We start from the raw sequence: 26,811 nt of genomic DNA, 5'->3' as shown, positions 1-26,811 counted from the left end.
TGAAACCCACAAAACTATACAATAAATCTGTCACACCATACATTATGTTCCACATTTGATGTAAATTGGCACACAGTACATTGCTTTCTTTTGCCATGAGTGGATAGTCATTGTTAGGCTTTTACTGCAATAGTGGGTGTGTTCCACTGCAGTTGGGATCATATAACATAAACTATGCTGTTTTTTTAACTAAGAAACCTTTACCCGTTCATAAGGAAATGTGTGTTTTCCTTATTGTGTAATCTATTAACTATTGTCATTTTAAATGCAGGAGTGGAATGTGACAAGGCTAACCTTTGAGTATGACCCAGAGCCTTATGGGAAGGAGAGAGATGGGGCCATTATCAAAATGGCACAGGAGTTTGGTGTGGAGACCCTCGTCAGAAACTCCCACACACTGTACAACCTTGACAGGTCTGTTAACTTCACTCCTCCTGCGTTGTGTACTACTGTAGTTTAGAATAGCTTTTCTGCAAACATTTACATATTGTTTAACACTGTGGGGTCAGGTGTTTCATATTCCCTATACAATAGACAGCCTGATATTGTTATGGGAAAAAAACACAAGGGAAGCTGCATGCATTATAGTTGAAGGAAGGAAGCTTTAGAGCAGCAGAGCTCTCGTTCAACCATTTGTGTCTTTTAAAAAATATTATAAATATGTCTGTAGTTATATTCTACATTAATTAAGAGTTAATTCATGCATCAGTTAAATTTCAGCTTTTTAAGGACCTTTTCACAGACGGTTTGAGGTCAAATACTGCATCTATTGCTAATTAAAGATCTTACAGGTTACATACAGTAACAAAGATTTCACAGGCTTTTAAGATGAAGAGTTAAGGTTTATACATTCTCTTCGATTGTTAGGGAAAGCAGGATTATAAACTCAATGAATATCATGGTACAACACATTACATATGCTTGTGTAACCAGTCAGCCCATCATTATATTATGCAAGACTACTGTTAACAAATGTTGCAAAGTTAACACATGTTGCAAAACATGTAGGTTTTCCAGCAAAAGCATTTATTGTATACAGTTTTTATGTTGTCATAGTTTTATAGCTGAAAATGCTATAATCAAGGTCGAAGTAAATCATTCCCTCCAATAAATGTGTGTTTTATTTTACTCAGTGTTGGAAATCCTCAGTTTTGGTCATCCACAGAAAATGTATTTTTTTTAGCTGCATCAGAAGTGTTACAAGATGAGCCCCCTGGTGGTTGTGTGGTAAAGCTGCTGCTGGCGTCACCACTGTCAATGTGCTGAGGCCAGGTGGCTGCATAATATGAGATGTGAGCGATTATCATGAGGCTTGATCTTACAAGTATTGCTCAGTGCTGCCATCTATATACTGGGGTACTAGTGTATACGGACAAGGCCAGTATTACATCTTGGGATTACATAATAAACTAGAGTATGGTGACCATGTGTGTGAGAGAGTGTGAGGGCTTAGCTTGTGTGTTCAGCTGAGTTTATATTTGTTACAGTGAATGGACCAATAGGGAACCTGACACTGCAGCAAATCCACCAACTGGCGGCTGCCGAGACTGGTTGTATAAGGCGGAACTATAAATACAGGGTTTTTTTCTATTGGACAAACATTGCAAACTGCTATTATTTATGAATCCAGTGTTTTTACTTTTGCCCTTCATCTGTTGTGTCACTGTGCAAGTTTTAATTTAAGCAGTGTGTTGGAATTGTAACAGTGACTGTGAATAGACTGCACAACAAACATAAATATACACAGGGAACAGGGAATTTAATAAGAATAATAAATCTTTATTTATAGAGCACTTTTATAAAGGTTTACAAAGTGCTGTACACTCAGCATAGAACGATACAAAATAAAATAATAAAATAGCATACCAAAAGTATACATAAAGAAACAATGAAACAGTCAGATCTAACAATAAAAATTTATAAATGAATAATAATATATCAATTTTTAAAGTAAAAACTCTAGTTATAAACAGTTTAAGGAAAGCCAAGGAGGGATTACAGAAGCATAGCAATCTGAATTTAAGCAAAGGCAGGTGCTTTCACAATCTAGCTGAGAGACCTAACAAAGTTTTAACATGCTGCAAAACTGTCATGTTTTGTATTGTTTTACACTTCCTCTTTGGTGGAAGAGGGCACATTATATTAATTAAAGTGAGGTCGGGGTTATATTACTAAAAACTTGTCTAACTGTTAAAATAGGTTGTATATAGTTGAGTGACTATATATGTTATATGTTTTCTAAGCTTTGACATTTTTTCATTTTTGAAAATTCCCATTGGAAAATTGCACTAATTGAGTGTGGAAAAACAAAAAGTAATTCTAACTGTATACACATATTAAATCTCTAAATTTTATCTGATCATTTCACTTAACCTCAATGCTTGATTCAATGTGTTTCTTGTAATGTACAGTAACTTGTTCTCCCTGACCTGATTGTATTGCTTTGTTTCTAGTTCAAATATGGACAATATAGGCATGAGACTTTCACTATCTCTGTATCTCTTTTGTTCTTTACAGGATCATTGAGATGAACAACAACAATCCTCCTTTGACCTTTAAGCGTTTTCAGACGATTGTAAGCAGACTGGAGTTGCCCCGGAGACCGTTGCCACCCATCACCCCACAGCAGATGGACAAGTGTCACACGAAAATCTCTGACAACCACGACCAGCTCTACAATATACCTTCTCTAGAAGAACTAGGTATCACAATATTTAGTACTTCTTTAAGTGATTTATACTGAATGTCATCAATCACAAAATTCCACTTGGATTGCTTGTAACTCTTGTCCTTATATGTCAGGTTTTCGAACAGAAGGGCTGCCTACAGCTGTGTGGAGAGGAGGGGAGTCTGAGGCGCTGGAAAGACTCAACAAACACCTGGACAAGAAGGTAGTTAGTTGTCTAAGACTATTTCCACTCATTACCTCAAGTACAGCTTTTTGACTATTACACACATAGAAGGATTATGGACCCACAGTGAAAACGGGTTTCCTCTGTTTTCAGGTATGGGTGGCCAGTATTGAGCACCCTCGGGTGAGCACATGTTCTCTGTATGCCAGCCCCACTGGCCTCAGCCCCTACCTCCGCTTTGGCTGTCTGTCCTGTCGCGTCCTGTACTACAACTTAAGAGAGCTTTATATGAAGGTAACAACTTTAAGTTTCTTTTACTTTAAAAAATATATATCTTGTTTTATGTATATTTATTTAATATCTTGACTCCTTGATTTCATTAAATAAATAAAACTTCCTTTGCCTTTGTCTTGTTCCCATAAGCTGCGGAAGCGCTGTAGTCCCCCTCTCTCCCTCTTCGGGCAGCTCTTATGGAGAGAGTTCTTTTACACTGCTGCCACCAACAATCCCAACTTTGACCGCATGGAGGGGAACCCCATCTGTGTTCAGGTTCCCCAACCTTTAATTATACATTTTCTTTACATTTTACTGTAGATACTCTTAGGGCTGGGCAATATGGAGCAAAAATTATATCTCAATATATTTTACTTTATCTCGATATACAATATATATCTCGATATCTGTACAGGAAAAATAACCCCCCAAAAACTCCTGTAAAAAAAAATATGCCAAATTCCACAAGGTCTTTTTTTTACTGAAGTGCAAGAGGTACACAGTTCATGTAGGAACAAAGTGCTTCTGCCACATTTAAGATTACGAAAAATCTTTGATTACGTAAATAATAATTTAACTGTAAAATAAAAGAAATAATACATATTTCCTTCTTTTCATTCATAAATAAAACAACTCAACTCAAGCTCATCTTTGCATTAGCTCTGTTAACTGTACAATAACTATGAGCTGCTTTAGCAGAGGAAGCTTGGGAGGTTCCTTATTTTAACAGATCCATATTCCTCACCAGCGTAAGCAGCTATGAGGTTTCCCCACAATCCACTGCGTAGATCAAACCCAACGATTCCAAACACTGTTGTACAAGTTACACTCTGCAGCAGATTATTGATTAAAATCTTCTGCATAAATAAACTTAACATTACTAAACTGTTCAACATTTAAAGCAAAACGACTCTAGAGCCACATCAGCCCTTTTGAGATTATAATGTGTTTAATGCAGTTTTGCGCACATGTGTTTATGGTTAACAGAAACAAAACTTAAAAGTACGTGGCTAATTTGCATAAACAGTGCACTCCTTGTGCCGCTTGTACGGTTCAGCTTCTTTCGGACTAAAGTACACGACTCAGTGGAATATGAGGATGTGCTGCTGATGGTCTTGTCTGTAAATGGTGGAAAAGGTTCGTGGTGCTAGAAGGTTTTCACTGGCACCAACTTTCGTTATTCACGGCGGTAGTGAAGAGAGAATGAGACACAAGCAAGCAAAGTCAGGGAGGCAGGGGTGTGCACAGAGAAGGCAAACAAGCGAAGCGGCGAAATCAGAATTGAATATAAGCATTATATCGATATATACCATATGTCAGAATCCATATCGAGTTTAAAAAATATCTCGATATATTTAAAATATCGAGATATGGCCTACCCCTAGTTACTCTTACAGTTGGTTATAGCAATTGTTGTTTAAAATACATTTCAGATTCCATGGGACCAGAACCCAGAAGCTCTGGCTAAGTGGGCTGAGGGTCGCACTGGTTTCCCTTGGATTGATGCCATTATGACCCAGCTGAGACAGGAGGGGTGGATTCATCACCTGGCCCGTCACGCTGTGGCCTGCTTTCTGACCAGAGGAGACCTGTGGATCAGCTGGGAAAGTGGCATGAAGGTACTGCACTGGGAACACTCTGGAATACAGAAATGTATATGTTATGATATGGCTTTAGTTATGGAGTCTCTTTGTAGGTGTTTGAGGAGCTCCTGTTGGATGCTGACTGGAGTGTCAACGCTGGCAGCTGGATGTGGCTGTCCTGCAGTGCCTTCTTCCAACAGTTTTTCCACTGCTATTGTCCAGTTGGTTTTGGGAGGAGAACCGACCCAACTGGAGACTATATCAGGTATATAGCAATTGTGTATCACATTTGAAACAAAATTTTACTCAAATAAAAAGACAGGCTTAAAATTCTTGGGTTCATCTTGTAATCCAATTTTTTTCCATAGGCGGTACATCCCAATTTTGAAGGACTACCCAAATCGCTACATCTATGAGCCATGGAATGCCCCAGAATCGGTCCAGAAGGCGGCCAACTGTGTAGTGGGAGTGGACTATCCCAAACCAATGATAAACCATGCAGAGGGAAGTAGGCTCAACATTGAACGAATGAAGCAAGTTTATCAGCAGCTGTCCCACTACAGAGGACTCAGTAAGTTTGCAAATCAATCCATTAAGACTTTGAGGTTTTGATTCAGAAAGGAGTGAAAATACTAGTCAATACTAAGATAGAAATACATGCAGTTATTTGTACTAAAGCACTCCAACAAAGTAACACTGGATAAAGTATAATTTAATACATTTCAGATAATTTCTATGAAAGCTGAATGAAAACATGAATGACTGGCTCTTTGCTTAACTCTTTCCCCCCTGGACGCCTACTAGGAACAACCCATACATACGTTACTAGGGCTACCCATAGAGCATAATTACATAAAAGAAAACAGACTTCCACGAGTGATTATAAATTAATTTTACACTCATGAACTTAATTGTAACACAGACATATTTGGTATCTCTGGAAACCTTAGACTCTGAACTATTCATTTATGGATGTTTAAATGTGATTCAACTCATTTATAGGTGTATAACAGCTCATTGAAAATGAGAGTTTACCTGGTCAGTTACAAAATCGAAAACAAAAAACTACATTCAGCATTTGATATACATGTTCTGAGTACTATATTCATAAAAAAAATAAAAATATACTTTGTCAAAGTATTTAAACAGATTTCATATCACCAGATGCAGTATAGCCAAGTGTGGACCTGTTTTTACCTGTTGTACACCTGTGTGCACCTAATTAATTTTTTCCATTTAACTTATTCAACTAATTCAGCTTATTATAATATAATAATATAATAATAAAACTCTTCCCCGTCAGTGGGTGTCCAGTATTTGTCATCTTGGCTGTTTTCTCGTGCGCAGAGCTCCGCATAAGCGTTTTTTCTGTAGCGATTCTGTTATATATCGCATCTTGGAAAAAAAGACTGAAATATTTTAAAGGACTAGCCTGGGCAACATCCAGATTTCATGGCAATTTTGGTTCATAATCGAGTATAAAGCCCGGATAGTTTGTTCGGATATCGCAGGACTCCACACAGACGCATCAGCAGCATTCTCATCTTCGTAAGATTCACTCTCTGAAAGTCCGTCGCTGTCGCTGTTTTCCACTTTATAATCAACTTCATCATCACTTTGAAATAAATAAAAATCACTTTCTCTAAACTTATACATAAAATACGTCCGCTCCTCATTATTTCTAAAACTGTGCGCCGCAGCGCCGCGATTTTTCTATTGCACGTGTTTCGTGTTGTGTTTTTCCGGAAGCTACAATCATCACTACTTCGATTAACTTCGGAAAAAATCGGCGAAAACATATCCTTGAATCATTGGTCAGTCTAGTGTTGGTTGTAGTGGCCCCCACCTATCGCAGTCTCTGTTTAAATGTGAAAAACCGAGCCATTTCTAAAGGTCGTCAAATCACGAACTTTTTATTGATACAGCGGAGGTGTCAAAAGTCGTCATTAAGGGTACGGGGGGGTTGTCAAATGTCGTCTTTATGGGGGAAAGAGTTAACATTTGTGGCCACTTGCAGAATATCATCATAAAAACCCATAGGAAAATGTGTACACGACTGTATACAATGCCTTTGTTGGTGATTAACTGGGTGCAGTTGTAAACTGCTTATAGGACTTTGCTTGAAATGTCCAAATGCCTGATTCTCTGACTATATTTAAGGCTTACTTGCATCGGTGCCAACTATCCAAGAAGAAGCAGAGCCACCAATGACGGATGAGTCTCAAACGAGCAGTGGCCCTGGTGAGAAAACGGTCTCAAATATCTTTAGCCAAAAGATGATGCCAACAACTTTCGTTAGTGAGCCATAAGCCTTCTGTGCTTTCATTTGTCATTTGACCAGATCTAGACAAACATCTAGACATTTTATTGTCACTGTACATCAGCATGGTTTGCTGAGCTGGACAGAGAAGAAACCAAACAATATATTCATGTCTTATATGTCATAACTTGCATTTACGTATTTTTTAGACTCTCCACCCAAGCTTTCTGACGTTGAGGCAGCAGGGTGCTCCACTGCTCCAGACTCATCCACCATGGACCCCTTCTCATTCTCAGTCAGTGTCCCGTACACAGCTCTAGATGAAACCACGTGCCCCAAGAACGAGCCCCCTACCGCCATATCCTCCACCTCCCCTGACCCAATGACCGCACAGCCCAAACCCTCATCTCCTGCCTCACCAAGTCCCAATGTAGCCCCCAGCCCTGGTCGTTCTACCTCACTGGGCCCCAGAAGGAAAGGCATGGCCCGTAAGACGCGACGTAGCCAGAGACAGAGGGTGCGACAAAACTGCGCTACAGCAACAAAAGAGGGGGACAGGAGGACAGACGACGAGTCCCGGGACAGTACAACGACAGAGGACAAGATGGAGGAGGAAATCGAGCAGGATGATGAAAAGATGGAAGAGGAAATGCTTGGAGGAGAGTCAACAGGACATTTGCAGTAACAGGTATTCACCAAAACTTCTGTAAAATGTTTAGTGCACAAGTGAAGCACCGGTCTAACTCAACATCAGAACTCGAAACACTTTTTCTGCATTTGGTGCTGTGAGTCAACTAGAACCAAAGCACTTTGAACATCAAGTAATCTTTTGCGCCATTAATAAACATATACAAATACAAACATCATCTAGCCTAGATTCAATAACTATTTTGTATAAACTATATTTTGAAAGGTCCAAAGCATGCATGGGGTGAGGCTCATTGTAGTGTATATGTATCTTCTGAAAGTTACCCTATAATCATAAGAGGTACACCATATCATAGAGACCATTTAAAAACTATTCAGGAAAGATCCAACTTTGGCCTATGTAATTGTTTCAGTTTTGATAACTTCTCAAATGACTTTCTAGTCTTGATATTAGTTTTGTTATTGTTGGAGCTTAACCACCTGTGCATCACTAGTGCTCACTGGCAAGTCATTTTCAAGTCTTCAGCATGTTTTTTTCTGTAATCTGGTTAAGCAGAGAATAAGAAGATCAGATTCAAGAATGGTTGTTGAGGTGCAAAATCTAAATAAAGTTCAAAAGATGTCTTCAGAATGTGTCTATATTGATTTGATATATATTTCTTCTTTCAGGAAACTCCCAGATGAAACTTGTCATTCAGCTCCAAAAGGAAAACCATGGTACCCAAGCCATCCACCACAGAAGGCAGTAAAAACAGGAACAAGTACCAGGAAAACTCTTTATGTTGCAGCTGAATGAGGAGTCCCAATGAAATGCACTACGGCCCTTGTGGACTGATGTGGACAGCAGCGGTTTCTGAACTTGCCCCTTTGTCTCATTGAATGTATTGTTCATAGAATCTGTGATGCACCACAGAAATTATTATTTGTTTATTTCAAACAGTGATTAACACAATCTCCTATTTATATATTTTTTTAGTTCACTGGTATCCCACATTTTTGATCTCCACCTCCATAATATTTCCTGATTTGTGCATCAGACTTCTATGAAATTGTAGCAGGAATCTATGTACAGTCGTGGTCAAAAGTTTACATACAGTACACGTTCAGAAACTAAATCCCCTACTAACTTCACGTTACACGCTTCATCCTTGAATAAGCGGCCATTTTGGAATGCATAGGGTAATCGCATTTTGGAAATAAAAAGAAAAGGAAAAATTTCCTGTTAATCATTTATTTATTTAATAGTTCTTTTAACAGCACAACTTTTTAAGTGGTTCATAAGTTTACATACACCTACTCGTTCAGGGCTTAGTACTTCGTTGCATTTCCATTGACCTTGATAACTTCAGCAAGTCACTTTGGATATCCTTCAATCAGCTTCTCACAGTAATCCCTGGAGATCTTGGGCCATTCCTACTGGCAGATTTCATACAGTTGTGCTACGTTTGTTGGTCTCCTCTTACGGATCTGTTTCTTCAGTTCACTCCACACATTCTCAATGGGATTGAGGTCCGGACTCTGTGAAGGCCACTCCAACATGTTCACCTTGTTTGTCTGGAACCATTTTGATACTATTTTGGCTGTGTGTTTCGGGTCGTTGTCCTGTTGAAACATCCAATTTCGACCAAGCTTCAGACATTTGACAGACTTTTTGAGGTTTCTTTGCAATATTTCTATGTAATCCTCTTTCCTCATGATTCCATTGATCTTCTGGAGTTCTCCAGTTCCCGACGCTGCAAAGCAACCCCACAACATGAGACTTCCTCCACCATGCTTCACAGTTGGAACTGTATTGTTGGGGTGGAAGGCTTCACCCTTTCGCCGGAAAACGTACTGTTGGTCATTATGACCAAACAGTTCAATTTTCGTCTCGTCTGACCACAGCACATTCTTCCAGAAGGCCTTATCCTTGTTCAGGTGCTGTTTGGCAAACTTCAGTCGTGCTTTTCTGTGCCTAGTAATGGCTTCCTTCTGCCCCGACACCCTCTCAGCCCATGTCGATGGAGAACTCTCTTGACCGTGGATACTGATACATCTGTTCCAGAGGCAGCCAATTCATTGCAGATGGCTTTCTTGGTTGTCTTTGGGTTCATTTTCACTTTTCTGACCAAAAGCATTTCATCTCTGGGTGTTAGTTTCCGCTTCCTTCCAGACCGTGGCATTACAGCTGTACTTCCACGGTGCTTAAATGTTTGGACAATTGTCTGAACAGATACTCTAGGGACATCAAGCCGCCTGGAGATGGTTCCTAGGGACGAGCCTGCCCTGTGCAAGGCAACTATTCGGTCCTTAATGTCCTGAGTGTGTTGTTTTGACTTCCCCATATCAAGTCAATGCAGAGTGTGTGAATTTAAGCTGTTTATATACCCCTCAAATATATAAAACCTGTTAATTATGCAGTATGACTGAACACTGGACTAAATGGGACCATTGCATGGTTGATAGCACAAGCTGCCTTCAACCAATGTATTGTTTATTGGGCAAGGCATGTGGGTGTATGTAAATTTATGAACCACTAAGAAGTTGTGTTGTTAAAAGAACTATTAAATAAATAAATGATTAACAGGAAGTTATGCCTTTTCTTTTTATTTCCAAAATGCGATTACCCTATGCATTCCAGAATGGCCGTTTATTCAAGGATGAAGCGTGTAACTTGAAGTTAGTAGGGGATTTAGGTTCTGAACGTGTACTGTATATAAACTTTTGACCACGACTGTAAATACTGGGCAGAGGCGAGAGCTTTTGTTTAATTAAATATACATGATATAAATTTATTATATAAGTAATTTGCATACTATAGATGAAATGTTGAAGGATTCTGGAAGTTGCCATATTTTTCTCTGGCAAGAAAATGCTGCTTTTTTGGAATGATGTCAAAGAATGGATATTGTTGTGTACTATATTTTGCTGAGTAGATATGTAAAAATCTGTATAATAAGAGAAAAGAGTGGTTGGTAGTGCGGTTTCACAAAAGCTCACCCCTGAATCTCTTTGTGGCCAAAATGTTCACTAATGGGCAATAGATTTTTCCATGTATTGTGTTCATTATCCAGTGCTAAATTTTACTGTAAAAATCTCTTGCCAACAGTCAGTCTATTTCAGGTGCTGCAAAATCAACTCAATTTTTGCTCACCCCCAAATAACCGTGTACTTTCTTGGCAACTCCAGAATGATCTTCATAAAGTATTGGATGTGTTTTATGGATCCCAGGCAAAAAATATACCTCTATGAAAATGATAGTTATTTTGTGTAAGTTACATGTTGAGATAAAATAAACTGAGTGGGCTCTAACAAACAGCTTACTGGAATGGAAAATTCAAAATGTAAAACTTTTGTGCGTTTTACATTCATGTAGAGCTGTGACAATCAGTGCTTTTTATTGCATTTTCAGGAAGGTAATTTTTTTTTTAATGTTTTAATGTTTAGTGTGCAATCTCTTGCAGGCTGACTTTGTGAAACCTCTGCTTGACTGCCTGGTTGATTATACTTTATCGTACAATGGTCTTGGCAAGAACTCATGGAACTTCATCTGCTCTAATGACCTTGATTCGTAGACTAACCAATTACTTTTTTTCAAGAAAAAGTAATTCCATGTAAACTTTAATTTAGACTTTTGCAACATTTAAAGACTCTCATGCTCTGTTTGCTTCTCCCGGACATACATTTAAAAACATTCACTGTTATTGACTCAAATTTCTTTAAGTAATTTGGCTTGGACAGTCTCAAAACAATGATAAAATCCTTGGTGTTAAAAACAGTTTGCTTATAAATGTAAGAAAAAAAAGAAAAAAGGTAATAGATTTAAGAAGTTAATGGAATAATTTTCTGGGACTTTAATATCTCTAAACGCATGCTACATCCTCCCCCTACACAGTAACAGTTGACGTACATTCCAGGTGATGGCAGTATGAAGTTATGACGCTAAAATGGATATGTGGCTATTTATTTGTTTTGTATTGTACAAAGAGTTTATTTTAAATAAAATGCCTAAAGGACTTTTGAGAACAGTGTCTCTTCGTAGAAATTTTATTCACATTTCAGGCAAATACTTAGTTTTCATTAGAAGGATAATAATTATTTGCAGATTACAGTTAAAAGAACTAATACTGTTGTAATCTGTAAGTATATTTCTAAATTAAGTGTTTTGCATTTCCCAGTAGATGAAAAAAGATACGAGTCTGAGCAGCATGATCTGCTGCTTGGCTGATATTTGACACTTCCCTGTTCGAAAAGAAACATGCTGAAACAGGAACTGCTTTAAATCAAACCCAGACGACTAGGGCATAATATGAATTTGCATTTAAAAGACACAACTGAATGCAGTTTTAACTTTGTTGCATTGAATCCAGTGTAGGGCAGAATCATCTTCTCAGAATCATCTCAGAAGGCAAACATCTCACCATATTACAATGCTATGGTGTGTTACATGTGTCCAAAGTAGCATTGGCACTGGACTTATATAGTACACAGTTTATATACAAGTCATAAGGTATAGAGGCCCAACCAGAGAGCAGGGCTGTGAGCAAAGCAGAGGAAGTGGCTCTTATTGGTTGTTGATCGATCAGAGAAGCAGCTGTCCCAGTCCAATCCGGAAAATTGAGAGGGCATTTGAGACGGTCTGCATTACTCTGCACAGGCACAGAGATGTCCTTAGTTTATACAGTATACCTTTCACATAGCAGGGACTCAACACGGCTAAAGCTACATCTCCTGGATTACTTTTTAAATACTAATTAGACCATGGATTTTCAAAAGACCAGGTGGACACAAGTTGGACTGAAGAAAAGTTCTACAAGTCTGATTCAAGACTTCACTGCAGTGAGATCAAGTTGGGGAAATAACTTTAAAAAACATGATGATGTTGGACTTTTTCTCTTTGAGGAGTTTATTTAAGATGTCCTTTTGTAAATGTCTTCTATGGATGAGACAGCAGCTCATCAATCACACAAAAGAATTTGAAATCCTGAAATGTTACAGAGATAAGTCTTTTTGATCCAAACCAGCAGCTGGTCTAGGGCTAGACTGCTGTACTTCAGATGGAGCCTGATGGAGATGATCTGGAGGATCAAGTAGAGAAATGGTAGTCAATTTTTAATCATGTGTCTTAATTTTTGTTTGTACAGTGTCCTTGAGTGCCCAGATATAGAATGCATTATTATTCTTTTTCTTAATAATCTGTTTAAATTAGTTTTTAACAAGATTAAATAGATCAACTTTATTAATTTTACTCGTTTTATTCTGTGATTACTGTATTCAATGTGTGCCTTATTGGTCCACTTTCACACACACACACACACACACACACACACACACACACACACACACACACACACACACACACACACACACACACACACACACACACACACACACACACACACACACACGCACGTCAAAATCTCAGATGGAGGACCAGGCTCAACTAATAAATAAATAATCTGAATTCTAAACAAAATCTACAAAACAGAAAATGGTTTCCCTGATCATTGTTAGTCACTGCTGCAAAGTAATCTTGTGGCTTTTCATCTTCACGAGTTCATGGAGCCGGTGTCACCGGGACCCCAAATGCGATAAAGGCCTCCACTGTGGTTTAGTGTGCTATTGCAACTCTCACTTTTGCCACTAGAGGTCAGCAAAAGGACCAGTCATTGCTACCAGAGCGTGGTCGTCAATATAAAATTTTACACCCCATTGTTAAGATTTTTAATGAAATGTTCTACTACTTTTCAGGCTCACGGATGACTTCAGTCTGAATGAGTTTGAAGATGAAGACTTGTCTGAGCTGACGGAAATTAAAGACCACGACCTGGTAAGTTATTGTGTATTTTTGCACGCGACTTAATTAACGTTTCATCTTGGCTATCAGTCTGGACTAGTTTGCCAGCTAAATAACAAATAGGCCTAGCTCAGCTGGCAGAGTTGGGTTTAAGACCAGGACATGAGAAAAAAAGGAAAGTATTTTGAATAAGAGTAGGCTTACCAATAGTAATAAACTGCATGAAGCCTTCATTCAAAGTCAAATCCTATACACAGAACAATTACAGGGTCTACTGTACTATGACTACAGTTAAGAACTACTTTCTCTTTCTCTTTTTTTCTTTCTCTTTCTCTTTCTCTCACTTTAAGGATGCACATTAGTCAACCTCAGTAACCACAAATAAAGGAGTCTTGTAATAAAGGACTTACCATACAAACTGTAAATTAAAGACACAGTGTTAATTGTGATCAGTGATTACTTGATAATATTTATCATTAATTTGATTAACTGTACTAGTTCCCCTGTCTGTCTCTTTCATAGCAGACAAAGCATGCTATTATTTTTGTGGGCCATACACCATCTGTGTTTATTAGCCTTATTTACTCAAAATGCCACAGGCAGGACAGCTGATGATGTCACCCATGCGTTCTGATTGGCTGCTCTCACTTCCTCCTCCCTGCCATCTTCCATGTCACTCCGCTTCCTCCCACCCCTCCCCTTCTCTCTCCCATCTCTGTGCTATGCTCCTACCAGGCACATGACGAAGATGCTGATGATGACGTGACAGCTCAACCAGCCAATCAGCTCTCAGCTAGGGAGTGGAGGGGGTGTGTCTGCAGCAGCAGCCTGGAGCTGATCGATGCTGAGGAGACTGAGGAGGAAGAGGGAGCAGAGCATAAGGTAGCAGAGGTGGGTGGGGGAGGAGGAGGCCTTGTCCGGGAAGAGGAGCAGCCCCTAACATTGAACTGGGAGCAGGGGGGCACAGGGCCACCAACCTGTTCTTCGGTCATGGACAAATACAGACCAAAGAGGCCCACCACTTTGGCTCTGTTCCCACAGCAGCCACAAGCCGGCTCCCAGGTAAGAGCGCCGGGGAGGGGACCACTGTTATTTTTTTCATAGTAGAGAAAATGGGTCAGTGTATGTGAGCCAGGGGCTTTGGGATAATGTCAACACATTCAGTAACTCCATTTGCTTATGTGCTGTCCATGGGGTGTGATCTCGCCTGGGCACTTAGTGGAAAATAGCTGCATCGGCCTGCTTTTGATGTCCTGTAGTATTGCTATTCATAAATCCACCCTGTCGCGCCACCAACATGTTTTGTACGAGCTCTAGTGATGCTCAAGGACACTGGATGTTGATGCCTTCTCTCCTTTCCAAAACAAAGCTATACTGTACGGTGTGATGCTTCATTTGTCTTTAACATAGTCCCAAGGGTAGGATGTTATGTTGTTGTACTGTATCAGGGAAGTCGCGATGGTCCAGGGCCAGTACTGAATACTGTTAGAGGCAGCAGCAGAGACAGAAGTAGTGGCCTGGTCTATCCCTTTAAATGAGCAGCATCCTGTTTACCGTGTCAGCTCACATCAGCGCACAGTCATCTCACCTCCTCCCGGCTTTAATGTAACGTCAACTCAAAAAAAGGCTCAGCTCAGGGTTATTATTTTATATCAAGTGAGTGATGTGTTATGTAGATCTCCACCAAATAATACAATGAACAAGCTTTGCAACCAGTTAATCTATCTGTATTAGATCAGTCTTTCCCAAAGGAGCCCATGCCCAAAGACAGCAGAAGTATTCAGATAGATTGAACCTGACCTACTACCTTATAGCACGGCATTTAGTCAGAGCATTACAGTTCTGTATTATTTTGATTTCAGTTATTTAGTATGTTCCTTACAGTCTGCATGTAGAGTACACTATTTCAAACAAATAACATATAATGCAATGCCTATTTCAAGATAACAAGCTAACAAAATACTTAAAATTCATAAATGATGGAAATTGTGTGAGACTAGTTTCAACAACGCGTAACACTCCTTGAAATGTTCAGTTCCTCATGTGTTTCACTTTATCTGCTACATGTATTTAGAGAAGGCTATGATACGTTATATGTTTCAGGCTTTACAGATATTATTAATAGACATGTGCACAGTATATTTCATTTCTGATTAAGGTCAGGGCAGATTGTCTGTGCGTCAATGAGCCTATGAAATATAATCAGAAGGTAAAATGCTGATGTGGACACAGTCTTCAGTGTCAAGCCTCTTTGAGCTATGAGCTGTGCTGAGTTTGTCTATAACAATAATCTCACAGCACACCTCCACTGTATTTTTACCGCCTGCTACTGCTCTAAACACACCTGACTTAAACATATAACATATTCATAATTTACTTTGTTAGTTACAATTGGTTTGTTTTTTAAAGGAACTGTATGTAGACTGAGATCTTATTTTTGCGAAAAGGTATTACAGTCACAATTGAAACTTGGTCGCCAATACTTCAACCTGCAGATAGAGGACATAGACGCGCTTTTTTCAGTATGGATTTCAGATGGACAGGCTATGACTCATGTGAAAGCTCAGAGCCTCCAGAATTCACTCACTGAGCTGCAGAGGCTGCACTACCACAGATTAATCATTGGCTGCGCGTGCTGGGGTTTAGATTGTGAGAAGAGTCCTTTTAACCAAGGCTCAACTGGATTTCAGCATTGAAACTGGCAGCCCAAATGAGACTCGTGTGAGGCTCATTTTGTTTTCTGGTTGGATAATTGACTTGAGAACCAAAACACCAAATAATGACATAATAGCCAATGCTTTTGTAATTGAGAATCTTATCTCTTGTCACTAAAAGTTATATTTGAATTTACCTCATATCTGGAGACACAGACCTGTCAAGTTCATATATATATATATATATATATGTGTGTGTGTATGTGTATATATATATATATATATATATATATATTCATATAATCTAATATTAAAATCTAAATCTTATATACAGTTCCTAATGGCTCAAACTGAAGTTTTTAAATTATTAACTGTCCATTCCCTTATTTTGATGTGAAATTTGAAGTGTCTGAACTGTAATTATTATTTTCCCCAAACATGTTCTCTTAAATAATGTTTTACAGCTCACAAGGGAAAAAGACAAGCAACCACCTAAAGCATTACTGTATCTATTATTGTCTGTTGAACAGTGTGTCCAGTGCTCTCTGTACTTCACTGTCTCCATCCTGCAGTGGATGACCTGGCTCGGTTTTCTGATCCTTTTAAGTGCATTGATTTCTCCCCTATCCTGATCTGCTCTCCTGTTTTAATTATGTTTTTTCATGTACAATGTATATGTCTTAAGCACTAGTTAGTAGGTCAAGTACCACTAGATAACTTGTTTACTTTATATTATGCTATTTTGTTTCACACACACACACACACACACACACACATATGCACACGCACACACACACACACACACACACACACACGTTTAACACAAAAATCCTGCATATTAAGGCTGACTTCTTCTCTCAGACAGAAAAAGTATGTTTCACTTTGTAATGCTGTTTTTTTAAACTCCATACACATTCATTAGAATCATTTGGATAATTTCAGCCCTTGAACTGTAATCTTTAATAAACTAAAGGTAAAAGTAGCTGGTAACTTGAAAACTACCACAACATGGCATCACAAGGTGAGACAGAGTATTTTGAGTTTTGGAGATGCAGACAGACTAATAATAAAAGGTTACTCAAATGTGTATGAATGAAACAAAACATGATATGATTTTGAGGGGATAACAGAATTATATTATGGCTTAAAACTCACAAGAATCATTTTGTATAATATAGGACCTTTAAGAATTTAAATTGCTTAGTATCTCATTTACTCCTAGCCTGGTGAGCCAGTATCTAATGTCTTTATACTATGGGAAAAGCATGTAATATTGAGTAGCCAGGCTAAATTATTCCCACGCATAAAAAAACCTACATAGCAATTTGAGACAAGTGGACTGACAGGGGTCAGGTTAATAAAATGTTAAGTGCTTGATGATGTGGTGTTGGAAATACATATCATGTCATGAGTGATTCAAAATAAATACAAAATGCCTAAATCCTGTCAGGACTCCCACATTTACACAGTGTCCACGTAACCATAGTAACAGCTAGTCGAGCAGCAGATGCATGATGGGATATGAGTGTGAGTCAGCGCTCTGACATCGGGACAGAATCTCCACACACTTCCTGCTTGTTCCCTTCCTGGCACTGACGTCACATGTTCTTTGTATACAGCCTAAAAATGTCTGAACTGGGATTAAGTGTGAGACAGGCCCAAGAAGTGTTTGCCCAGGTGTTTTCCATAACAGATGTACATCATGTGTCTACTCTCTTTCAGGACACCATAAACAACAATTCCCTTGGCAAAAAGGACAGTTGGAAAGACTCTCACTCGTCCTCGCCACATATCACAGGTGAGGACGGCCTTGATCTGCTGTATCACATAACTAATCAATAACATTAGCAGCATTTCATGCCACTCTGCACTCCCTCTATCACAGCATCCCTGCTCCTTATCTTTACATTTCTAGAAACAGACACTATTTTAATAAAGCTGGGGCTTCAGTGTTTATAGCAAACCGAGAGCAAAGTCCAGATAGCAAAGTCCAGAGTCCGAACACATGTGCTGTAGCACTTTATTTTTAACTATACTTGCAAGCTTGTACCTTCACCAAGACACTGAAGCTTGTTAAGTGTCCAGACACGCTATCATTATAAAAAATAAAAAAATATGTGAAGAAGTGTCTAAAAAAAATAACAAAAGCATTGAAATTTCCTTCTGGTTTAATAAGGTTTTTAGACTTAGTCTTTGACAAACTTTATTGATCCACAAGGGAAATTACTTGGGCAATGTAGCTAAATAAAAAAATAAAATAAAATAAAATAAAATAGAAAAAAGTTATTAATAATATTTGATCTATCTATCTATCTATCTATCTATCTAAAAGCATTGTTTATTTTCTTTTGTGACAATGTAGTATGTTTAGATCTTAAATAACCAAAAACACTGGCCTTTTTATCTTTATGGATTTGAAGCCAGTGAAGCCAATATTGCAGTACAGTGTATTTCTGGCTTTAAGTTAGTCTACTGTTTTGATTATAAATTGCCCAATGGAACAAAGATTATCCAAAGTCTTTATCTCATTGCTCAAAACAGTATGTAACAATCCATGTGCTTTCTTTGTCTCTGCATGTGAAGGGGATCAAACACCCCCGGGTGCCCAGCCCAAAGCTGAGGCCAAGGTCCGACCCAGCACGCGTCGCCCGGCCCCCAAACCTCCTGTAACCAATGGGGCCAACAGCAGAGCTAACGGACAACCTACCACTGCTGCTACAACTGACGCACGTGCACGGGTCAGAGAGAGACAGGGGTCCACCAGTGCAAGCAACCAATCCCCCAGGAGCCAACGCAGGGGGGCAGGAGGAGCAGGAGCAGGGGGTAAAAGTGCAGGACGGGGTGGACTGAGAGACAGGAACCAGACCGACCCAAAAGTGAAGGATGGATCAGGCAAAGATGAGAGGAGAGGGGCACGGCTCTGTGAGGAGAAGTGCAGAGATAAAGACAAGAATGGACACTCCAGAATAAGGGAGACGATAGGACTAAGAGGCAGAGCAGAGGCCAAAACAAAAGCGGCCCCTAAAGCTCCCCCTAAAGGATCTGGAAGCAAAGCAAATAACATGCTAAACAACCATCAACCTTACCTGCCTGCCATGGTGGTCCCTCGCACACCCGTTGCACCTAGAAAGAATGACAAGAGCAAAGAGAAAGGTAAAGTGAAATTACACTGAGGATTTGAAAAAAAAATTGAAAATTTTGTTTTAATGTATGAAATTTGTAGTCAAAGGGCCCATATAAAACTGTTTTCTGATCTATGTTTTACACATATTTAACAAATCTTGCATATTTAGGCTGATTTCTTCTCTCAAAACACTTTGTTCCACCTTGTGATGTCATGTTGTAATACAGGAAGTGCTCCACTGTGTTTTTAAACTCCATACACCTTCCATAGAATCATTTGGATAATTTTAGCCCTGGAATTATCAATCCCAGCTGAACAAAAAATAAAATGTAGCTTTTAATTTGAAAACGACATCTTCATAACATCCCAAGTTGGGCATTTTGAGCTGGGCAGCAAACAGGATTACTCAAACATGTGAATCAAACAAAACACAACTATGTTTTTGAGGAGGTAATAACATTCTAACATGGCTAAAAGCTCACAAGAGTGAATTTTGTATAGTATAGGACCTTTAAATTATCTTACAGACTTCTCAAATCATAAATAGTTCTTTACTTCATTATTTTAGGAAGTTGCCATATTAACATGAAGGAAAGTGTTTGTATTATGTCATCTTTGAGTTGCTGGCTGCATATTTTCTTTTGTGCAATCCCTTTCTTATCTATTATTACATAACTCTAAAACCTCTTAACTGTTTCGTTAAGCTTCTGTTCAAATAGTTATTGCTTGTGGTAGTTATATTTCAGTCTAGAGACGCTAAAACAGTGAACTATAATCTATTTGTTTGTATTGATACTTTGCAGTAACACCATGCTGGGGGTGTTCTGCATGTATGTTCAACAGTTACTATGGCGACACAATGCACACATAGCAAACACAGTCAAAAATGTTTTGCAGATTTTAAGATAGAGAAAAAATACAAGATTAATTTAAACAACACATTTTCAGGAGCCTTTGATCAATACGAGTGTTCATAATCTTGTTTAGGTGTTTGATTTGACTAACAGCAAACAAATCAGCTCACCTGTTGTAGTTCCAACTATGTCTGTTTTCCTTCAGATTGTGTTGTGAAAAAACTCAGCAACAGAACTTTAGACAGAGCAGTGCCCCCAGTTAGCTACACACCCCCAGGAAATGTGGATGATGTCAGCTGCAGTATCTAATAATACTTTAATCTACCCTGAACATCATACAAATAACATTCAAACATTTTGAAATATATTCTATACTTCTGATCTGTTGTGATCTGTAAAATTGTAAATGTGAAATTTGACCATGTATTGTATTTGTGACTAGGCCAAAACCATGACAGGAAACAAGAACAGCCTCCTGCCCTGTCACGCTCCAGCAGTGAGGGAGGCTCCAACAGAATGTCCCTGAGCTCGGACACAGAGGGCCCTCCACCTGGACCACTGCACCCCTCCCTGTCCTACAACCCCAACCCAGACATCAGTGAGGAGGACGGCGAGGGAGAGCCCACCCCGTCTAAGAACATAACACAGAACTGTCCTGAAGAAAAGACAGAACACAAACCAGAACTAGAACCAGGACCCACAGAACAAAACAGCACTACTGTTACAGAGGACCATGGTGTGGTCTGGACTGTCCCAAAGAGTGAGACCACCGCAGGGCTGAACTATGACTCTGTGAAGTACACTCTGGTGGTGGATGAGCACGCTCAGTTAGAGCTGGTCAGCCTCAAGGACTGTTTGCACAGTTACAGTGAGCACAAAGATGACAGTGACACAGAGACAGTCTACCAGTCAGCCAATGAGGAAGAGGATCCCGAGTATGAGGTGGAGAGGAGGAAGAAGGATGAGGAGACCAAGAAGCAAGGTATGTGCATGTCTGCTGCAGTCTTTTAAGTAAGATGCACTGTGTAACTATTTGCTGGAGATGTCTCCAGGTGGAGTTACAGGTCATATGTGTGAAGAGGTAACCCCTCTAACAGTGACATGAAGCTTTGCTTCATTGGATTTTGTACAATGATGGGTACAAGGTATTTTGGGGAAATGAAAACACCTTTAATTGAATAAATGATAATAAGTTCAGTGCATTACTGTTGAACATTTCAGGTGAAGCAATGTCTTCATGGAGCCAAAGCAGATGGTGGACCATCCATCAGAAATGTTACTTGGTGCACCTTTTATGTACCTTATGCAATGTGTGCAAATGTGTAAATTAAACATATAAAGATGAAACTTTGTTCAGGAGGATCTACTTTGTAGTACTTTTTGTACAAATAGAGGAAGAGGAATAAGCCTGCAGATAGCTTAATAGTACAAGTCTTGAGTTTCATCTTATCTTTTGTTCAGTGATCACAAGTGTCGACATGATTTATTCACCACTGGCCTCGTGAGACTATGTTATATATCAGATATCACTTTCACTTTATATGGAAAGCCTTTATGCAAGAACTTTGCACAGTATAATAATAATTTCTGCATATTGGAAATATAATATATAATAAAGAACAATCTGATTCGTGATATATTCAGTATGTAAAGGATGGATACAATTACATGCAAAAAAGATGATGCAACTGTGTTCCTTATAAATGATAAAGTATTTTAGCCAGACATTATTTTTATTGTTCTCATTTGACTACTTTTAGAGAGGAGGAAAGAAGAGGAGAGGAAAAGAAAAGAGGAGGAGGATTTGCAGCGGAGGAGAGAAGAAGAGGTGAAGAGAAGGAGGGAAGTAGTGGCTACTTTTTACAAACATCCTAAATTCAGATCAACAACAACAACTTCGGAGGAGGATCAGTCTAAAGAGGGCAAGGCCACAGCACCGCGCAGCAAAAAGTTCCTCAACCTTTTTGGAGGTGACAACGATTACAGTGAAACAGGTGATTTTTTAAAAGTAATTATTTTTTTATATTTTATAATGGGGTCTAATTTATAAAACTTTATGAGGAATTCTTACTGAAAGTGTATATACGGATCATAGACTGTATTAAAAAATGAACTAAGGGAGTGTTACGTCACCCGGCTCCACTTAAATGAAGCTCACCGAGACTAGCAGTCACAGGGGCAAATTTGGAGCCGAGTTCCATATTGGAAAATAAAACAACAGGATCATGTAAATCGGGTTGATAGAAACATTTTAAGACTAAAAATGAGGAGCCTGACAGCAGCAGAGCAGTAGTTACTGAGAGAGAGGGGCAGTGTTTTTTTTTCCAATACAAAGTGAGCTGGAGTCGATGGAGCTGGAAGCGTACACATGCTCACTTTCTATTTGGAAAGTGGCAGCGGGGTAGCGATGTCCATTTATGTATATAATCTATGATTCAGCCAAAACACAATCAGAAGTCCCATGGTGCAAAATTTTTAGTTTATTTTTTTTTTTAGATTGGATTGCACATTCCTATCCATAGTTGTCTTTTTATATATCACCAATGCAACATGGAAAGTCACTGATGTTTTTTGCATATATCTTTATAAATGAGATCCCTGAAGCGCAAGTTGTTGGCAATGTTTATTTGTCTAACACAAGTCATACACAAAGTGTTTTACAGAAGACATTCAAATCACAATACAAATCAAAACATAAAAATTATCATTAAATTAACATTAAAAGAGAATAGTGCAAAAAAAAAACCAAAAAAAAACAAAACACAAAACTTTCAGTAATTTGTGTAAAAATAAAATAAAAACATATTATTAAGACCAGACGTATTATTCTTTATTTACATACGAATAGCTAATATACATTTTGTGTACATTTGTTGTACATTTTTGTTTTTATCTTATGGTTTAATGAAAAGACTTTTATTATCTGTGAAGTGCTGAACATGTTGGCTTAGGTCCTGCACAAGATATTTTTATTGATTTTTCTGTGTTTAACATTTGATCAGGTGCCAGCTCTTTTGGAATGTTTTCCTGTGTTTTGAATGGAGTGGAGCGACAACAGAGCCACAGAGCTGTCTACAGGTAACATTTTACTCACCAAACATATTAAAAGGCCCATATTATGCAAAATTGACTCTTGCGAGCTTTAAGCCATTATTACCTCAACAAAAACATACCTGGAGTTGTGTTTTGTTTCATTCACACATGTTTGAGTAATCCTGGTTTACTAGGCTATTTACATTTTTAAAGCTCAAAATACTTTGTTCCACCTGGTGATGTCATGAAGCAGTAGTTTTCATGTTAAAGCTTTTACCTTTTGTTCAGTAGAGACTGACAATTCCAGGGCTAAAATTATCCAAATGATTCTGGTGAAAGTATGTAGTGTATTAAAACACAATGAAGCACTGCCTGTATTACAACATGAGATCACAAGGTGGAAAAGAATGTTTTTTGATTGAGAGAATAGGACAGCCTAAATATGCAGGGTTTGTGTGTTAAATATCTGTGAATGAAACAAAACACAACTCCAAGAATGTTTTTTTATGAGGTAACAGCATTATAACATGCATCAGAAATAGTATAATATAAGCCCTTTAATAGAGCACTATTTACATACAGCAAAGGAAAGTTAATCTCCGTATGTATTTGTAGGTTTGTTCCTCGCCATGCTGATGAGCTGTACTTAGAAACAGATGACCCAGTGCTGATCCTGAAACAGTCTGAAGACCTGTGGTGTCAGGGTTACAATATGAGGACTGGAGCCACTGGAATCTTCCCTGCTTTCTATGTGGTCAAAGTGTCCAAAGATATTAACAATGGTATTCTTGCGCTTGATACGTATCTTTTAAAAAATACAGTGTTATTCATATTATTATATTATTATATCTCTCTATTATTCTCTTTCAGCCCCAAAAGAAGGCTGGTTGGAGCAGTTTATGGTGCGCTTCCTTGGATCTGTCCAGGTGCCAATCTTCAAAGGCAATGATGTGCTTTGTGCTGCTATGCATAAGGTTGGTATTTATAGTATACAACAATCTTGCAACTTGAGGTATTTATTTGTAAAGATAGGTATAAACAATAGGCAAATAATAAGAATGCATAGTAAATTAAATAACTTGCAGAATTAATCCATCTGGTAGTCAGAACAGAAGTTTCAAAATATCTAGTTAGACACAATAGTGTAAGATTACCTACTTGTTTGTTGTCCATTTAATTCCCAGTGGTCTGGTATCTTGCAGGTGGCGTGTAACAGGCGGCAGGCAGGACAGCCCCCCTCTGCTTGTGTGCTGGAGGTCAGTGTAAAAGGGGTGAAGATTATCGTGCAGGACCAGTGCCAGTCTGCTCACAGGGTATGGCTTTATTCCAGTCTTCACTCTTATAACTGACCAGTCTTGTCAGTTAGAATAAAACAATCTTAGGGTGCATAATAATGTGTGTGATCAAATTACTAGCCATTTTCAATACAAAACACATTGGAACACCACATAATAAAAAAATATGAATTACCCTTTTTGTTTCAGGGGGACCAGTGCTTTAATTTCTTCCAGCTGAAAAATATTTCCTTTTGTGGATGCCATCCAAAACATAACAGATATTTTGGTTTCATCACCAAACACCCCGACCAACATCGCTTTGCCTGTCATGTGTTGATGTCAGATACAACGCTGCATCCTCTGGCTGAATGTGTAGGGTAAGACACTGATTACTATATAACATACACTGTGTGTCAAACTGATGATGTAACTCAAGCTTTAACATAGACTGAAACTGAAGAGTGAAATGCAAGTGCTTGAGTCAGTCAGTTTGTGATTTTTTTTTATACTATTTGATTCTCTTAACAAATTCACTGTGTTTATTGTTTTTTCTACAAATAATCCCATTGCTTTTTAGTGAAATCTAAACAGTTTAAAAGGCCTTCTAGAGACTGATGTTTTGTTGCGAAGTAGCCAAGGCTATAAACACTGTGATACTTGTATCAGTTTACTTAATTGTTAATCATTATTTGTTGTATCTGTCCCTATTCAAATAAACAATAAATAAATAATCCTTGTTTAAGTGTTTAAACTATCAACCAACTTCAAATGCAAATTTGAAAATGTACTCTGTCTCACCTGTCCACTTTTTGTCCTTCCAGGAGAGCATTCAAACAATACTATAAGCAGAATATTGGCTACTCATGTCCTACTGAAGACATCTTCATTGAGTAAGACCACACTGCCTTCTCACTACGCGCATGTAAGCTTGGTCTTACACCTCTAAACTGAACACTACTTTCTCTAACTCTGCATGGTGGATTTATTTTATTTTATTTTTTGACATTGGGATGAAACACATTGTCCCTGGCTTTGTTCTGTCACTACTTATAACTCTGGATATTAATGGTATGACCAGGGGTATCCTCACATTTAACAAAAATTCATTTAAAAATGAATTTAACATGTTAATCATAAGAATGTGCATTGCTTTATGATAACATAATCCCATTGGAGGTTGAACCATCACTAGTTATAAAGTAGATGATTGTTTTGCATAATTTGTGTTATAACAAAGCAACAATTCCGAAAAATGACAGTTGGCACAGATACATATTCAATAATGGGCGAGCATAAAACAGTTTAATGGTTACCTTGCTTATCATATTGTGTGTTATTGTCAAAATACAGTGGACAAAATACAGAACGAGCAAAATTCTCCAAAATAACAAAATGGCTTTGTCTTACATTTGGTGAGGACCAGTGTACCTAGTAGGGTTTTTTTCTTGCACAAATGAGGGTTCATCTAAAATAAGCATAACTATGTAAATTATAAACATTATCTATACATGACAATCTACTGTTGAAATGTCTGAAGGTGCCTAATTTTACTTTTGCTGCTTATTTTTTTCATCTACCAAGGTATGCAAAGCTCTTTTCCTTTAATTGTGAATAAGGCCTAAATGACGGCGTGCAATTTCTGTCTTTAACCAAGGATCCTGGTGGACTGGACCACTGCAGTGATGTCTCAGACAGTGGCATCCTCAGCTCAGGCTTTTTCTGCATTGTCAGCTTTAATATAAACCAAAATTCTAGTAGTAGATTTGATGAAAAACTCTCTAAAATAGAATAAGATTTGTGTAATAACTATCAAAATAAAATGTCCTCATTCTGTATATACAGTAAGTTAATTGCGTTTTTCAACTTGTGAAAAGCACAGAAAAAAGGAGTTGCATGTCAGCGTGGACCTGGTGAGCCAGCCCCTCTTACTTTCATTGTGCCCTAAAGAAAAAGAGGACTGACTAATAATTAACCTTTTAATTGGAAAAGCAAAACATATATAAGAACTAATTTCCATTTTATAAAGAACAGCATGATTTTGGTACAGTCACATAAAAACAATGTCTGACAATACAGCAATGGAGATTAAGCCTGGACTTGTAGTATTTTCTGAAAATAGTGCCTATCTTTACTTTTCTGTTACTGATATGACTTTTTTAGTGTCTTTTTGTGTTCTGTTTTCAAATGTCTCCAGCCTAAGACCACGTGCAGTGTTTTTGAGAGTTATATAGATATGACACAATGTGCTACTGATGGTTTGGTTTGAAACTGTGGCACCAGATCCACCAGAAAATGTCCTTTTTGTCTGTTCACATGTGACTCTGCCATTATGGTAAATTGTAAATAAACCATCATCACACAGTATATTTCCTGTATAGAAAGTGTATGTATGTTTGTATAGAGTTATTATTGTATGCCGTCAGTTTGACCAAAAGATGGGTGTAACACTGCATGATATTAATGTTGTCAAATGGAGA

At 38.3% G+C, this 26,811-nt stretch overlaps 2 protein-coding genes and 1 pseudogene across 2 annotated transcripts in view; 2 read left to right on the top strand and 1 right to left on the bottom strand.

Moving 5' to 3' along the window:
• Positions 1–11,623, top strand: part of cry2 (cryptochrome circadian regulator 2) — a 13,500-nt gene extending 1,877 nt beyond the window's left edge. Inside the window, exons 3-13 of the mRNA XM_020935336.2 lie at positions 272–414; positions 2,518–2,702; positions 2,803–2,891; positions 3,006–3,146; positions 3,276–3,401; positions 4,559–4,744; positions 4,822–4,973; positions 5,077–5,279; positions 6,869–6,949; positions 7,178–7,656; positions 8,286–11,623. Coding sequence (XP_020790995.1) covers positions 272–414; positions 2,518–2,702; positions 2,803–2,891; positions 3,006–3,146; positions 3,276–3,401; positions 4,559–4,744; positions 4,822–4,973; positions 5,077–5,279; positions 6,869–6,949; positions 7,178–7,653 — 1,782 coding nt within the window. The 3' untranslated portion in view covers positions 7,654–7,656; positions 8,286–11,623. The remainder of the gene's footprint in view (positions 1–271; positions 415–2,517; positions 2,703–2,802; positions 2,892–3,005; positions 3,147–3,275; positions 3,402–4,558; positions 4,745–4,821; positions 4,974–5,076; positions 5,280–6,868; positions 6,950–7,177; positions 7,657–8,285) is intronic.
• Positions 1–13,667, bottom strand: part of LOC110169488 (uncharacterized) — a 20,940-nt pseudogene extending 7,273 nt beyond the window's left edge.
• On the top strand, positions 12,241–26,811 carry mapk8ip1a (mitogen-activated protein kinase 8 interacting protein 1a). The gene is made up of 13 exons (XM_055156003.1): positions 12,241–12,696; positions 13,347–13,425; positions 14,128–14,454; positions 17,769–17,844; positions 18,630–19,199; positions 20,467–21,006; positions 21,785–22,018; positions 23,027–23,102; positions 23,673–23,839; positions 23,928–24,031; positions 24,260–24,370; positions 24,542–24,711; positions 25,156–26,811. Exons 1-13 carry the CDS (start codon positions 12,653–12,655, stop codon positions 25,226–25,228), a joined length of 2,571 nt encoding a protein of 856 aa, XP_055011978.1. The 5' UTR covers positions 12,241–12,652; the 3' UTR covers positions 25,229–26,811.

The sequence above is a fragment of the Boleophthalmus pectinirostris genome, unplaced genomic scaffold, assembly GCF_026225935.1.
Source record: "Boleophthalmus pectinirostris isolate CB_2022bp ecotype Guang Dong unplaced genomic scaffold, ASM2622593v1 HiC_scaffold_2, whole genome shotgun sequence".
NCBI classification, from domain to species: Eukaryota; Metazoa; Chordata; class Actinopteri; order Gobiiformes; family Gobiidae; genus Boleophthalmus; species Boleophthalmus pectinirostris.
Note: the sequence above shows the minus strand (reverse complement) of the source record. Positions and strands in the feature narration are given on the sequence as shown.